The following is a 13,838-nucleotide window of genomic DNA, read 5'->3' as shown; positions in this document are numbered from 1 at the left end:
GCCGCCCGCGCTGCCCCTCGCCTCGCCCCCCTGCCCTGCCCGCCGTTCCCCTCCTCCGTCCCGCCCAAGCCATGAACTTTGGCCGCGGTCCCTCGGTGGTGTTGAACGTCGGGGGCACCCGGTACTCCTTCTCCCGGGAGGTGCTGAAGGATTTCCCGCTGCGCCGGGTAAGCCGCCTGCACGGCTGCCTCTCGGAGCAGGACGTTCTGGAGGTGTGCGACGACTACGACCGGGAGCGGAACGAGTACTTCTTCGACAGACACTCGGAGGCTTTCGGCTTCATCATGCTGTACGTCCGGCACGGCCACCTGCGCTTCGTGCCGCACATGTGCGAGCTCTCCTTCTACAACGAGATGATCTACTGGGGGCTGGAGGGCTCCCACCTCGACTACTGCTGCCAGCGCCGCCTCGACGACCGCATGTCCGAGACGTGCACCTATTACGCGGCGGAGGAGCCGAACGGCGGCCCCGAGGGCAAGGGCCGGCGACCACCGGGAGCCGAGGGCAGGAAGTGGCTCGAGAGGATGAGAAGGACTTTTGAGGAGCCCACGTCTTCCGTGGCCGCCCAGGTCCTGGCCACCGTCTCCATCCTCTTCGTCATTGTGTCCATGGTGGTGCTGTGCGCCAGCACCCTGCCCGAGTGGCGGGCGCCGGAGAATCGCAGCGTGGAGGAGCAGAGCAGGTACACAGCAGAGTCAGTGAGGGAGCCCTCAGGGTAGGAGGATCCTTTATTTTCCCGCTGTCTGGTCCCCGTGTGTCCCGTCCATTGTGTCCTTCCTGCCCCTTGTCTTGACGGTCCATGGCTATAGCCTCCGCCGGCGGAGATGGTCTGCGCGCCCTGAAACCCTGAGCTGGGGGCCGGGGAGGGATGCCGGAGTGTCGGGGGAGTGGCGCTGCTCCGCAGCTCCGGCTCCCAGCGGGCTCTGCCGGGCGCCCGTGGCCCCGAGCGCGGGGGACGGGCGGGGGACGCCCGCGCTGCAGGCGGACCGGGGCCGGCGGCAGGCTCGGGTCTGGGCGGGCTGGCACCGGAGCGGAGCCATCGGGATACGGCTCCTATTCGCAGCGAGGGTGCCTCCCTCCGTGCAGGTTCTTGGAGCTCTTATTGCCCCCTTTAAGGAGACACGGGACCACACCGAGAACTTCAGACGCTCCGAAAATCAATTTATGCCTTACGATTGTGGGGGGGAAAAAAAAAAAAAAAAAAAAAAAAAGGTAAATAACCCTCCAGAAGAATGCAATTCTTTGGTCTTTTCCTTTGGGAAAAGACAAATCCTGTAAATTTTCTGCGTGTATTCGTACATGTCCTTCTGCTAGAGCAGATGCAGTGCCTGTTACGGTTCTGCTCTGGTAAAATCCTGTATGTGGGAACAGCCGTATCCCCCCTCCTCCCTTTGCATCTCAGATTCTCTATGTGGGGAACACAGGAGATGATCAAACTGCACATCGAGTTCTTGGAAATGCATTATTCAAGCGCCCCAGTGCATAAGTGTAACAGATGTTTACATTTCCTTTCAGCATAATAAACATTGCAAAACAGTTGCAGAAAACAGTGCATGGGGTATAAGGCTCAATCCTGAGCCTCCCTAGTAGGAGCAAACCTTTTTCCATCTTCTTGTGACCCCAGATTAGGGTTACATTGATGCAACTCTTGCACTCACTCTTCTGTTCCCTCTCTGTCCTCTCTCTTCCCTGTTCCCTAGAGAACAAAATTGAGACCAGACTGGTAGAATTTCTCCCATAAGACTGACATATAAAGAAAGAAGTAAACATTTCTGGTATTTGCTAGCTTCTCCCTTTTTTAAAAACAGACAGGATATTCAACAAAAAGTTTTCAGCTTCTTCTCTTCTAAAAGGGCACTACAGTGAAATTGCAGCCTTGTCATTATGAAATCATCATCTTTTACCATACAGTTAATTGGAATGTGATATATTATATCTTAGTAGCCAGATTAATTCCTTGGAAAGTATTTTCATAGTTTCCATTAGCTTAATGGAAAACTGCACCTGTATTTCTCATTGTAGTTGAGCCAAAGATTTAATTGTACGAACAAAAAGAAAGCAGATGCAGTGTGAGAAGCTGTTGATCCTGCTTAGATTCAAATATGTCAAAAGAAGGTCCTAAAGGTTCTTCCAGTTAAAAAGCCTTACTTAAACCTAGCAAGGTTATTTCAAAGAGTAGATGCTGTAGGTGACCTCTCTGTACAGCAGCAAATTGCTGAGATAGTCCCATGAGGCATGGGAAAATAGATGCAACACTACAGTAGCATTAACCACATCGGTCATGTCTTTATTCACGTCTTCATGGTGTGGGATTCAAACACAAGTTTTCTTTTACAGAAAGAGTTCAGCTCACAGAAGAACATGGCATGTGTAATTTTTCTTTCATAGTGCATTTGTTTTCAACATCCTAATTTTACTCCTCTGAACAATTGCATATTGTACACCAAGTGTTAGAAGGATAAAGTCCTAAGTACTTGTAAGGTGCGGTATAGCCAAACAGTTCCCAAGGCAGTGAAGGCTCCTTTTAGAGCCAGAAGGACAACTACTAATGATGAGATGAGTTTCTTCTGTACCACCTGTCTTTTTCCTTGTTACTGCAACAAAAGAATAAAAAAATTTCTACCAGCTGAAAAGTTTCTACCAATGTCACAAATGTCTGTGGCATAAAAGCTCCAATTCAGACTGAATCATCTAACCCATGCACTCTGACTGCATAGGAACCCATTCCAATCTGATGGAAAACAGACACAAATGTGTGCCTGTCAACAGGTGACCATCAAGGTGGAGCCACTCCTCTCTTTTGCACATGCTGCATCATTGCTAAAAAATCTGTTATAGCTGGACAAGAGCATGTTAGCTGCAGTTGCTTTTGAGTGAGCTGTCCAGTTTAGTTATCACTACTTAAATGTGCCATAGGATTGGACCTAACATGCCCAGTTGTCATCTGACTTTATTTGCCTTTATGTGTTTATGATTTCTTTACTTTGTAGTTATTTAATTTAAAAATAGTTGGGTATGCAAAACTTAAGTAGCTGAGTGGCTTATTTGAAAGCCTGACCACAGAAATCCCATGGAAGTTTCTGGGATTGCGTATTCTGGCAACAGTCCCTCTTAGGTGAGAAGGCTTTTAAAAAACTGTCCACTTGTTTCTGATACATTTAAAAGTTTGAAACCAAATTCTGTCTTTGGTTTATTAAACTATCTGCATCAAAATAAAGAAATTCTATCTAACGTAGTCACGTTAGATAAATTATTAAAAAAATTAAATTTTTATCCCCAAGAAAAATTGTTACATTTATGCTGTACACAAGTGAGTTCTGACTCGCATGGCACTGTAATTACTAAGACTGCACGCTATTCCAAAAATGTATTTTAAGAAGTTTTAGGAGCGAAAATTGAATGGTCTAATCTAGAAGTCCTTAGGCTGTAGATTTGAATGTAGTCAGTTATTCAGCTCAGCATAAGCTAGGGAGGTGAGAACACCTCAGAAAACCCAGCAAGTCTGATATTTTTGGTTTCTCACAATAAGCCCCCTTGCCCTTGCCTCTGTGTTATGACAGAAAGGTGCCACATGGATAATTTCTATGGCTGAGTCCCATGGTAACCATTCCCAGAACTGCTTTAGACAGTTGTAGTGAAAGCAGCTGACCAGCAGTGTATTTCCAGTTTACCTGGACATCATCTCAGCAAGTGAGTGGGTCACTAATGCTGGCATTTACAAAATCAGCCTCTTTAATGAGGTTTGCAGTGAGGGCTACTGGGGCTGCCAGCTAACACCAGCTGTATTTGTTTTCCATGTATAAACACCCCTTCAACAGAAGAGGAATTAAATCCACTAAACTATTTTCATAAACCATTACATTGTTTTGCCTTTTCATGCTGACCATGCTCTCAAAGAATGAACAGCCTGTGGCTGTTTCTGATCCTTTGGGATAACACCCTTCAGAAGGCAACAGAGAACTCCAGGAGTAGGCTTTATTCAAGGAAAGAGGGATGGGAAATCTGACCTCGGAATTCCACAGATACTACAGACGCTGAAGTACAATTCCGTGATTGCAGAGGGATTGCCTTTCCCAGGCCTGTTCTCAGGATGAGGGATGAGTTATTAAATTTATTTCAATCTAAGATTTTTGCTCTGTTCCCTGCCTTGGCAAGTTCCATTTATCAGAGCTAAAGATTTGCATTAGATTTGCAGAGTTTAGGAGCAGACAGCAGGAATGCCTTCTGTTGCTTCTGGCAATTTCAAGTTATCTTTGCTGTCCTCTGAACTGTGCCAGCAGATGCATACTGTGAGTCTCTGCTCAGGGACCTGTCCATACACTGATTGGGAGTGTAATCTTTTAGGGAGAGCTTCTCAAGCCTGTAATAGGAAATCATTTGAAGCTGCTTGACTTACTGCCAGAACAGTTCTATCTACCTGCCTTAAAACTATTTTTCTGATACAAGTAGTTTGTTAGCACTAAGAAGAGATGGTTGCCCCCTTTCTACTTAATAATCATGATTAGGTTTGTACCGAAATAATCACTGACTTACCAAGCCTACATGATTGCTGTGTTCTTAAGCAAAAGCAAATAAACACAAGTAGTTTCTCCAAACAGCATCTCTCATCAAGAGGCTGTGGGCTTTTTTGTTTGTTTTTTAAAATCTCTGCAAAATATCAGCCTAAAAAATTGCATTTGAATTTTAGACATGCAAAAAATACTATTCCTTTTTAGTGGTGGAATTTCAGAACACCTGAATGTTCATGTTCAACATCTCTTCAAAAAATAGTAAGAACTCCTTTCCTGGACAAGATTGAACTTGAATACCACATTTTTAGGTTAAAACAGTGGGCTGAAGGTAAAGAATGGAACCAAAGATCTAGGTTAAAAACACAGACATAGGTTCTTCTATTGAATTTACCAGTTCTTTGAAAAATAGAGGTGAAAAAAAGCAGATGTATATCACTGCCTGGGCACAGCCGAGCCTTAAACTCACCCGGGCTAGGTGCCAGTCATGTTCAACATATATGGAAAAGATGCTGAGGATCTCAGGGCTCAAAATGTTTGTATCCAGGTCTCCCCCACGAGCTGTGAAAGGGATTTGCCTCTTCCCTGGGGAGTGATGGGTCATTACAACCTCCCACATAAAGCACCAGAGTTTAATGCATGACAGCATATAATTTCTACCAAACAGGGACAGAATGGAAAAAAAGCCAGCGGGGTTTTTAATTCAGGGAAACTAGCTGTTCTGTGGCCTTTACTCCACAGTTTGTAATGGAAAGGAAGCCCTTGATTTCAAAAGGATTAAAAAACCCCAAACATTTTCTGAAATCACTTTGGAGTTTTCCTGAGCAGAAATTTGATCATTCTAGTTACTGCTTTGACATTTTTCAGGTTTAATGTGCTTTACATGGAAATAGGCTTTAGCAACAATTTAACAAATCAGTGCTGACAGTCTTTAATCCTGTCATATACTGTCTTTAATCATATCATCTGTTTTCCTCATGTGTCCTGTTGCTGTGTATGTTTTATTTACAAGTTTATTAGATAATAGTGCCACTAAGGAATATTTTGGTTTGATTTCAGCCAACTCACCAGGGGATATTGAAAGTATACGAATTGGCAAGCTGAGGCAAAGAATACTGATAAGATGAAAAAATTTTAAGATAGTTACAACATGGTTTTCTTTTTTAGTAATAACAAACTAAACTTATTAGTGATTGAAAAAAATGATTTCTGAAATCATTTAACTCATTGTACATAAAGTAGATTATTCTGAGAGAAAGTTATGTGGAACAGAAAACTGAACAGTGATGGGATTACAGTAAGAATGGGGCTTGAAAAGGCTTGATTTTCTGTTTATGGACAAAAGATTCATTAGAGAAATCTTGAAAGACTGCTAAGTACCAAGCAGCTTAAAATTTTGTGAGGAAAGCCCTCTTTCATGTGCTTCAGTCTGGGACAATTAACAGTAAGTTTGAGCAGGAATAGCCTGTAACTGAATAAAAATTAGTATTTTCTCTGATTATTCATAAAATTTGTGGGGAATCTTCAAGGAAATATTTCATTACTTTGCTTTTAATTACCCCTCTCCTTTTTGGATACCAGCTATTTTAGAATTGAAAAACCCACCCAACCAAAAACTGTGATGGAAATTTATAAAATAGGTACTATATCTTTACCAAATAAAGTCACTATTTAATTATATAGTTATGGATTTTAATACATCATTATTCCAAAGATAGACAATAAAAGAAGTTTGTCCTGTGAATATGCTGAAAATATTTTAAGAATTGATTATGAAAAATACAGGTACTTTAGTCTTCTGAGTATACATCTTTTATTTGACTTCAGCTTCATACTCTGTTAAGTTCTCTTAAGGACTAACTGTTAAAATTGCTTTCCTTAGTAGATGTTATTTATCCACTGATAAGGTTAACAACAAATATAAGTCACTGCAAGGAGAGGGAGACTTGATCTGAAAGTGGAAATGTAGAATGTAGCACTCCAGATTTCCCAACATGCCAGAGGTTTCTAGCTTTTCTCACCAAAGCATTCATTTTTGTGTGATTCACCAGTACTGCCAAAATCCATCTACACAGGCAAAAAGGGAGTGACAAGAGAGGAAAAATGAAAAATGTTTCACTGATGGCAGAAAAGTAAGTAGAGGAAAGAAAAAAATACGGGACACCCTTCTTCATTATCTTCTTCCCAGCCAGAAGGAAGAAGGATGGATGCAAAATGGAGAAGTGGAAGTTCAAGTTAAAATGGAATGGCATTAATGTATTCCCCACTGCCTTGATCTCACTTTGTCATTTTTGTGTCACTGATGTTTCTTAGCTCACTTCAAATCTGTTCTACAAGAAAATATTTATTTAGTCCTTCCAACTGAAGTATAACTGATTTACAGTATTTCTTGTCCCAGGAACTGCCAGAGTAAAACAATGGATTGATGACATTTCATGGACTTTTACATCTACAATTATTCCCCAAAGTTATATGACCACTGAATCAATGTTGATTCATGAAGAAAATTTCTACTGTATCACAGTGATCAGGACCTAACTTCCTCAAATCTCAACCCAGAGATAACCTGTCTAAGGGGTGACAAAATGGAGGAATCATGTTTCTGACATTATCAGGGCATCAGGAGGAAATACCAAGTGAAAAAGCTTTAAATTGTACAATTACAAATTTCTTTTTCATTTAAATGCTTCATGTCATAGGATACAGACAACACTACCAGAGAAATCTCATAAAATGTATAGAAATAATCTTTTGGAATTGTTGAATATTCCTGGCTGAAGCTTTCTATCCAGATACAATTTTTCTTTTAATTGTTAAATGAGATCTCAACTAGCCAACATATAAATACATTCAGACATCATCAGTTTGTCCATTGCCATGATCTTGCTGTTTGATTGTACTGGGGAAATCTTAGGTATTTCCTCATCATAAGTAAAAAGGATTTATGTAAACTTACCCATCAACCTTTTTTTACTGACTTTTTTTCAAAGGAAGTTTCCAAAAGCTTAATTTTTAAGAGAACAGCTAATTCTTAAGAGCAAACTGGTTTTGAATTTGCAAGGTCTTTCCATCAAAAGGTGCTAGCATGAACTAGTGTTCTACAAGCCCTTTACGAAGGAAGGCCACTTGCTTACAGAAGTTCCATTGTTAATCATGAAAGAAGAAAAACATGGTCCAATTTTATAATGATATATATAATAATATATAATAATATAATTACTAAATAATTAAATAATTAATTTATGCTCATTTAAATTTACTGTGCCTAAAATTACAGTGTACCTTATGACTTTATATCAAGTGACTGTTACTATTTCTTCCAATTTTAGCTTAAAACTAAAGAGAATGAATGGAAAGAAAAAGAAATAAAATTTTAGTGTGTAAAATGTCTATGAAGAAGTTAGTTTATAGAGTCTAGAATTACTTCAGTTAGAGAAGAATACTGTCTTTCAACCAGGCCACCATCTTATTAATAACAATAGATTTCAGAACTGGTAAGAAATTATGCAGATGCATTACAGAAGAAAAATTTTAGGTTTGAAATGATAGTTAGATTTTCACTTGCAAATCAAAATGTTTCAACAGACACTACCTTGTTAGAGTCCTTGCAGTAGTGAAAAACTCTGGTTGTATTTTCTGGCAGTATTTTTGAATCTCTGATCTCACACCAGTTTGGTTTCAGAGCTGTTGGTAATAGAAGGCATCAGTGGCGGGCTTTTTCTTTGCTCAAACTGTTGATTAAAAAGATTAATGGAGGAATGAGGGGAAGATTAGCCTCCATGTATTAAAAAAGTGAGCACAATCTGAAATCTTAGGGAGATTTGTGATCACATGCACAACAGTTACTAAATAATCTTTGAGCGACATTTCTATCTTCTGTTTCTACCTTCCAGTGGTTGTAAGTTGAGATAATCTCAAGTCATTCACTTCACTGGGACTTGAAAATGTTTAAGAACATACTGAAATCCCCTTCCAGGATTTCTTCTGCATTTGGCAAGAAGAGAATCTTGCCTATTACCTTAACATTTGGTTAGCTTGACATTTTGGCTGCAATATAGTTTAGGTGGAATTACATGTTTAGTACTTTATGGATGCAATACTGAAAAATAAAATACCATCTGTATTTAGTGGCAATACCTTTATAGGTCTGAATATAGTGCTAGGTAAGCCTGTGTTTGGGATGCAGATCAGATAGACTGGTTTAGGTTGATTCCTAAAGAACTAAAATGCATGAATCATCCAATGAAAATAATTATTTCTGCTTACTCTATCTGCATTTCCATTTTAGTTTAGTTCTATACATTGCTGTTCATAACCAGACAGTTCACTGATCTACAACCCTTGGCATTCCCAAGTGCATCAGGCCTCACAGACTTAGAAAAATAAATAAAATAAAATAAAAATTAAAAATCCCATAAAACTCAATGAACAAAAAAAACCCTACCCAAACCCAGATGTTCTTGCTAAGGTTACACATGGGCATTGATGTCCTACAATTTCCTGTGGGATTCCAGTGTTTGTAGGCATATTTGCCTAGTACTTTGACAAGTAGCAATCCATAATTCAAAGAAGGTGATCAGTGAGTGAGTTCTTAACAATTACCAATATAAACTCTCACTAGATCCTCAAGTTAATTGCTAAATCTGGTCCCAGGTGCAGGATAAGGATGGCATGACTTTCTGTTTGTCTTCTGTGAAAGTCTGAGTGTCAGTTTGGTAATATCTGTGAACAAACCAAACATCCCCTGAAGACTTTGCACAGAGCATAAATACTGTCCTTTGTTTCTTTTGGCAGGATAATTGAAGCTATCTGCATAGGCTGGTTCACTGCAGAATGCATTGTGAGGTTCATCGTCTCGAAAAATAAGTGTGAGTTTGTCAGAAGACCTCTCAACATCATTGATTTGCTGGCAATTACTCCTTACTACATCTCTGTTCTAATGACAGTTTTCACTGGGGAAAATTCACAGCTTCAGAGGGCTGGAGTCACCTTGAGGGTCTTAAGAATGATGAGAATCTTTTGGGTGATTAAACTGGCCCGTCATTTCATTGGCCTTCAAACACTTGGTCTGACTCTGAAGCGTTGTTACAGAGAGATGGTGATGCTACTTGTCTTTATCTGTGTTGCTATGGCAATTTTCAGTGCACTTTCACAGCTTCTTGAAAATGGGCTGGACTTGGGAACAAAGAATAAGGATTATGCCAGCATTCCTGCTGCTTGTTGGTGGGTGATCATCTCAATGACCACAGTTGGTTATGGTGACATGTGTCCCATCACTGTACCAGGAAGGATTCTTGGAGGAATTTGTGTGGTTAGTGGCATTGTTTTATTAGCCCTGCCAATCACTTTCATTTATCACAGCTTTGTGCAATGCTACCATGAGCTCAAGTTCCGATCTGCTAGGTACAGTAGAAGTCTCTCTGCTGAATTCTTAAATTGACCCAACTTGCATTCTGTTGTACTTACTTGCTAAGCTCTGTCTTAGAAGAGAATGGTGGAAGGTCCCTTCGCGTGTCCTCCTTGACTGGATGGTTCTGTGGAACAACATTCTCACCAGCCTGGAGAAAGCCCGTCACCATTCAGACAGGAAGGATGTCCATCTGCCTTGAGCACCTTGCAAGGAGAGAGAGTGATGTTTCAAATTCGAGAGAACAAAATTAACAAAAGAGGATTTAGAAGTCCTCAATCAGACCAGTTTGGTGTTCAGTTTGCCTTCCCACAAAAAAAAAAAAAGGAGAACAAAAAATGGGTGTAACACTGAGATCTGTCATTCCTGTAATCATATCCTAAACCATTCTAAGCAATGTGTAGCAGAAGTTTTTCAAAGATTCCAGTATCTAAATGCTTCACATGGACATTGATAGCTTCTTGCCTGAACTGTCTCCACTTTTAACTCAGATAACCAAATGCTATACTGAAGGAGAATCACTACTACTTTTGTGCTTTGCAACAAAGTAGACTTGGTTCTGTGACTCAGGAAAGATGAAGAATATAGGTCTGTAGGACAAAAAACCCTTGAGGCCTGATTCTGATCTTTGAGGAAGCACACAAATCTTCTGTAAATCCAGTGAAGTCAGTGGCATTTCTCTGAATTTGAGAGTTCACAAAGAAGTGCGAGAACCTCCAAATGTTGTAAGCAAGGACTTCTTTAGGTCACAATTAATTTCTTCTCTGGAACCAAACTAAGTAGAAGCAAGTATTGTATTTTACAAAGGTCAGCATAAGAAATCAGGGATTGATATAGATATATATTTCCTGTTAGGTTAGTGGGGGAGCTCTCCAAATTTTATATGCATTCAGCTCAGCTCCATCCACCTGAAGTTACATACTCATAAGCACAGATTTTCCCTCCCTGACCTCCTCCCTGTCCCACATATCTTAAACATAGATATCATAGTGAGAGATCTCTTAAGATAAATTGTAAGATTCCATCATTTGAAGTGGCCTGGAGCAAGCACTGGAAAACACCTTCTCCCTGTCAGATGAGACTCTTCATCATCTTAAATTCTGCAATTCTTACTAAAAGATATACCTCAATGGAAGTTTTAAAAACAACAATAAAAAGCCCAGAGCATACCAAAGAAAGTAAAATAAGTGTGAGTTGCGCTTGGCAAAATGGTGTATTTTCCAATGTTACCAGAAAATGAATCAAGTTAGGCTCTGAAATATTGTTCACTACATTTCTTGTGTAGTACTGCTTAATAGCATTGTTCAATATAATTCTGAAAGGCTGCTACATAGAAATGTGCAGTTAGATATTAAAACACATTAAGGTACAGCTGTACAAATCTAGGTAACAATAAACATCAACAGGGAGCTTTCATGTTAACATGAAAGTTCAGAGTCATCAGCAGAGCTGAAATTTGTGTGCTTGCCTGAAAATACCGCATTTACTCTTACTGTGCTGTAGAGGCATCTTTTATATATGTAATTGTGAAATTTCACTTTAGAAGTGAAATGAGTACCACCTAGAAAATGCATCCCTGGAACTGCTCACTCAAATAAACCTACCACGTTGATCAGTAACCAGTACATTGAAGGCTCTTCCCTGAGACCTGAAAGAGTCATTACCATTTTAAGTTATCTTAGTCTTAAGTAATCTTAAAGAATCTCATTGCAATCACAATTTTTTCTGAAGACTTGGGGAGAATTTTTGTAGCCTTCTTACAGACAAGCTTGACTTTCCCTTCAAGACTCCATTGTTAAGTGCTGTTACAGCCATACCTCTGTTTCTTGCCACTGGTGTGTTCAAAGGTTAGCTCTGTAGTTCCCTTACACTACTATATTTATGCCTTTTCTATCAAAATCATGTTGCTCAGAAACCGGCTCCAGCATTCCACAGAGAGGTGAATATGAGATCAGCAAAAATTCCTTTCTTAGGTGAGATTCACAGCTGATGTTAGTTAGGCAAGTTGTGACTTCAGAGACACTTAGATGTTTTACAGCAGTGGAGATGCTGGCTCTGTATTCCTGCATGTGTACCTATATATATCCTGCATATATTATATATTATAGTCAGTTGAGATGTTTGGGGTTTTTTTATTCCTTGCAAAAAATTTTCTCCTTTACAAAATTAAAATTTCAGACTTTAATCCAAAATATAGATGTTGAAGAAAATGACATTTTCATCTTCTAATGAAAAGTTGTTTTGACAATATCAAAACCACTTCTAAGTAGAAAACTTTTTTCCCCCATTTTGCTCCAATTTATTTTTTTTTCTTTTTTCTTTATTTTTTTTTAGCTAAAATAGGTTAAAGACCCTGCATAAGAACTTAGCCCCACAGATTTTCATCTGCTGTTTTGAATGCTTGGGAAAAATACTGTTTGTCATAAAACTCTGTAAAACTTACTTTGTCTTTTGTCCACCTATTGTATTTAACCAAACCATACTCTGAGATACAGCCCTCCTCCACAAAACGCCCAAACCATCATTATGATGACAATGGCTTAAAATCCATACAAAATGTGAATGTAAAGTATGTTGCAATCTTGATTTCGAGACAATATAAAATGTGTTTCAGCACCACCTATAAATCTAATCCTTAGATGCCTGCAGAAAGGAAAAACATAAATTAATGCACATAATAACTTATGAATACCAATTTGCACCATGAATCATTTTTGCATAAGCAATTAAGGACAGGAAGTTTTCAATGATCCAGGCTATATATGGTGTACAAACAAAATGTTTCATCCTTTATGAAGTGTTTTTCAGATGAAGAATCCTTTCCCAGTGTAAAAACATTAATCTAATGAAAGTAACTGTATAAAGGAATAAGTCTGTGGAGATTATATTAAGTTGTACTATGTTTTTTTGAACAGTTTGTGTTCAATTTTTATATGGCAAAAGGTGAACAGAATGACCTAATGTATTTTTTAATTTGAGTTATAATAAAATATTTTCAAACTGCTGTATATAAGCCCACTAAGGAGAGATCCTGCACTGGGTTTTTTGGTGATTGTTTGTTTGTGAGGTTTTTTGGGTTATTTTTTTTCTTTCTCTTTTTATTGTTGTATGGTTATCAGTGTGTAGACTTTAGTTTCCTTACAAACCAAGTTGAAACAAAGTAATCTTCATGGTAGCCTTAAACCAGAATTTTATAGGGTAATTAGGATGCCTAATTTACAGTAATATATATAATCTTATTTTCAATGGAGCTGTGTTTTTTTTTTTAGTGAAACTTTACAAAATATGAATTATTTATATAGTAAAAAATAAGCATATTTTCAAACAGTTGAAACTGTTTAATAAAATTTTTTGGAGACCATGTTTTATGCAGACATGGGGTGCAGCACTATTTCAAAGTGCAGCATTTCAAAGCCAAAAGCCAAGTGAAGGCAAGCTGGCTTCTCTCTTATCATTACCAGTTTGAACCATATACAAGAAAAGACTTCATGGACAATTTCTCTTGGAAACATTCACATCTGGAACAAATTAGATGAAATACAAATAGAATAAAACTGGAGAAAAATGAAGACAGCTTGTACAGTTGTGATCCAGCATTTTGGTTCATCTAAAATAGAAACCAATGTCAATGAGTTTTGAACTGCCAAGTTTAATCATACATTATATACTAGGTTCAAACCCTAGGATTGATTTATTGGGAACTATATATTGTCTGTAATCCTTCAAGGTACTGCATGTCACTTAAAAGTACTTGATCATTAATGAAGTCCCTGAAATGGAAAGCTCTCTAGGGTATTTTCCTTCTAAAGTTCTACATGAAGCATCATCCCAAATACCACAATGAATGGAAGATTGTACTTTCCCTTGTTGTAAGGCTTGAAAACAATATTGTCTTGATGAGTACCCACCAAAAAAAAAAATTA

General features: G+C 38.9%; 1 protein-coding gene and 1 long non-coding RNA gene across 3 annotated transcripts; one reads left to right on the top strand and one right to left on the bottom strand.

Moving 5' to 3' along the window:
• The first annotated feature begins 20 nt into the window (after positions 1 to 20).
• On the top strand, positions 21 to 13,161 carry KCNG3 (potassium voltage-gated channel modifier subfamily G member 3). Of its 2 annotated transcripts, none has more exons than XM_015623261.3 (2): positions 21 to 682; positions 9,303 to 13,161. In XM_015623261.3, the coding sequence occupies exons 1-2, from the start codon at positions 72 to 74 to the stop codon at positions 9,946 to 9,948; spliced, it is 1,257 nt and encodes a 418-aa protein (XP_015478747.1). In that variant the 5' UTR covers positions 21 to 71; the 3' UTR covers positions 9,949 to 13,161. The 2 variants fall into 2 exon arrangements, with proteins under 2 accessions (XP_015478747.1, XP_015478746.1); XM_015623260.3 differs by having other exon boundaries at positions 21 to 715.
• Positions 5,922 to 10,058, bottom strand: LOC107202482. The gene is made up of 3 exons (XR_004496777.1): positions 9,975 to 10,058; positions 8,101 to 8,239; positions 5,922 to 6,575 (listed from the first exon to the last, which is right to left on the bottom strand). It is a non-coding gene; the product is annotated as an uncharacterized LOC107202482 (long non-coding RNA).
• Positions 13,162 to 13,838: the final 677 nt, after the last annotated feature.

The sequence above is a fragment of the Parus major genome, chromosome 3, assembly GCF_001522545.3.
Source record: "Parus major isolate Abel chromosome 3, Parus_major1.1, whole genome shotgun sequence".
NCBI lineage: Eukaryota > Metazoa > Chordata > Aves > Passeriformes > Paridae > Parus > Parus major.
Note: the sequence above shows the minus strand (reverse complement) of the source record. Positions and strands in the feature narration are given on the sequence as shown.

Bases quoted from the DNA above. Each gene is read 5' to 3' on its own strand.
- KCNG3 (XM_015623260.3), top strand. From the start codon at position 72: ATGAACTTTGGCCGCGGTCCCTCGGTGGTGTTGAACGTCGGGGGCACC. The intron at 716-9,302 runs GTAGGAGGATCC...TTCTTTTGGCAG, and splicing joins TCAGTGAGGGAGCCCTCAGG to GATAATTGAAGCTATCTGCA.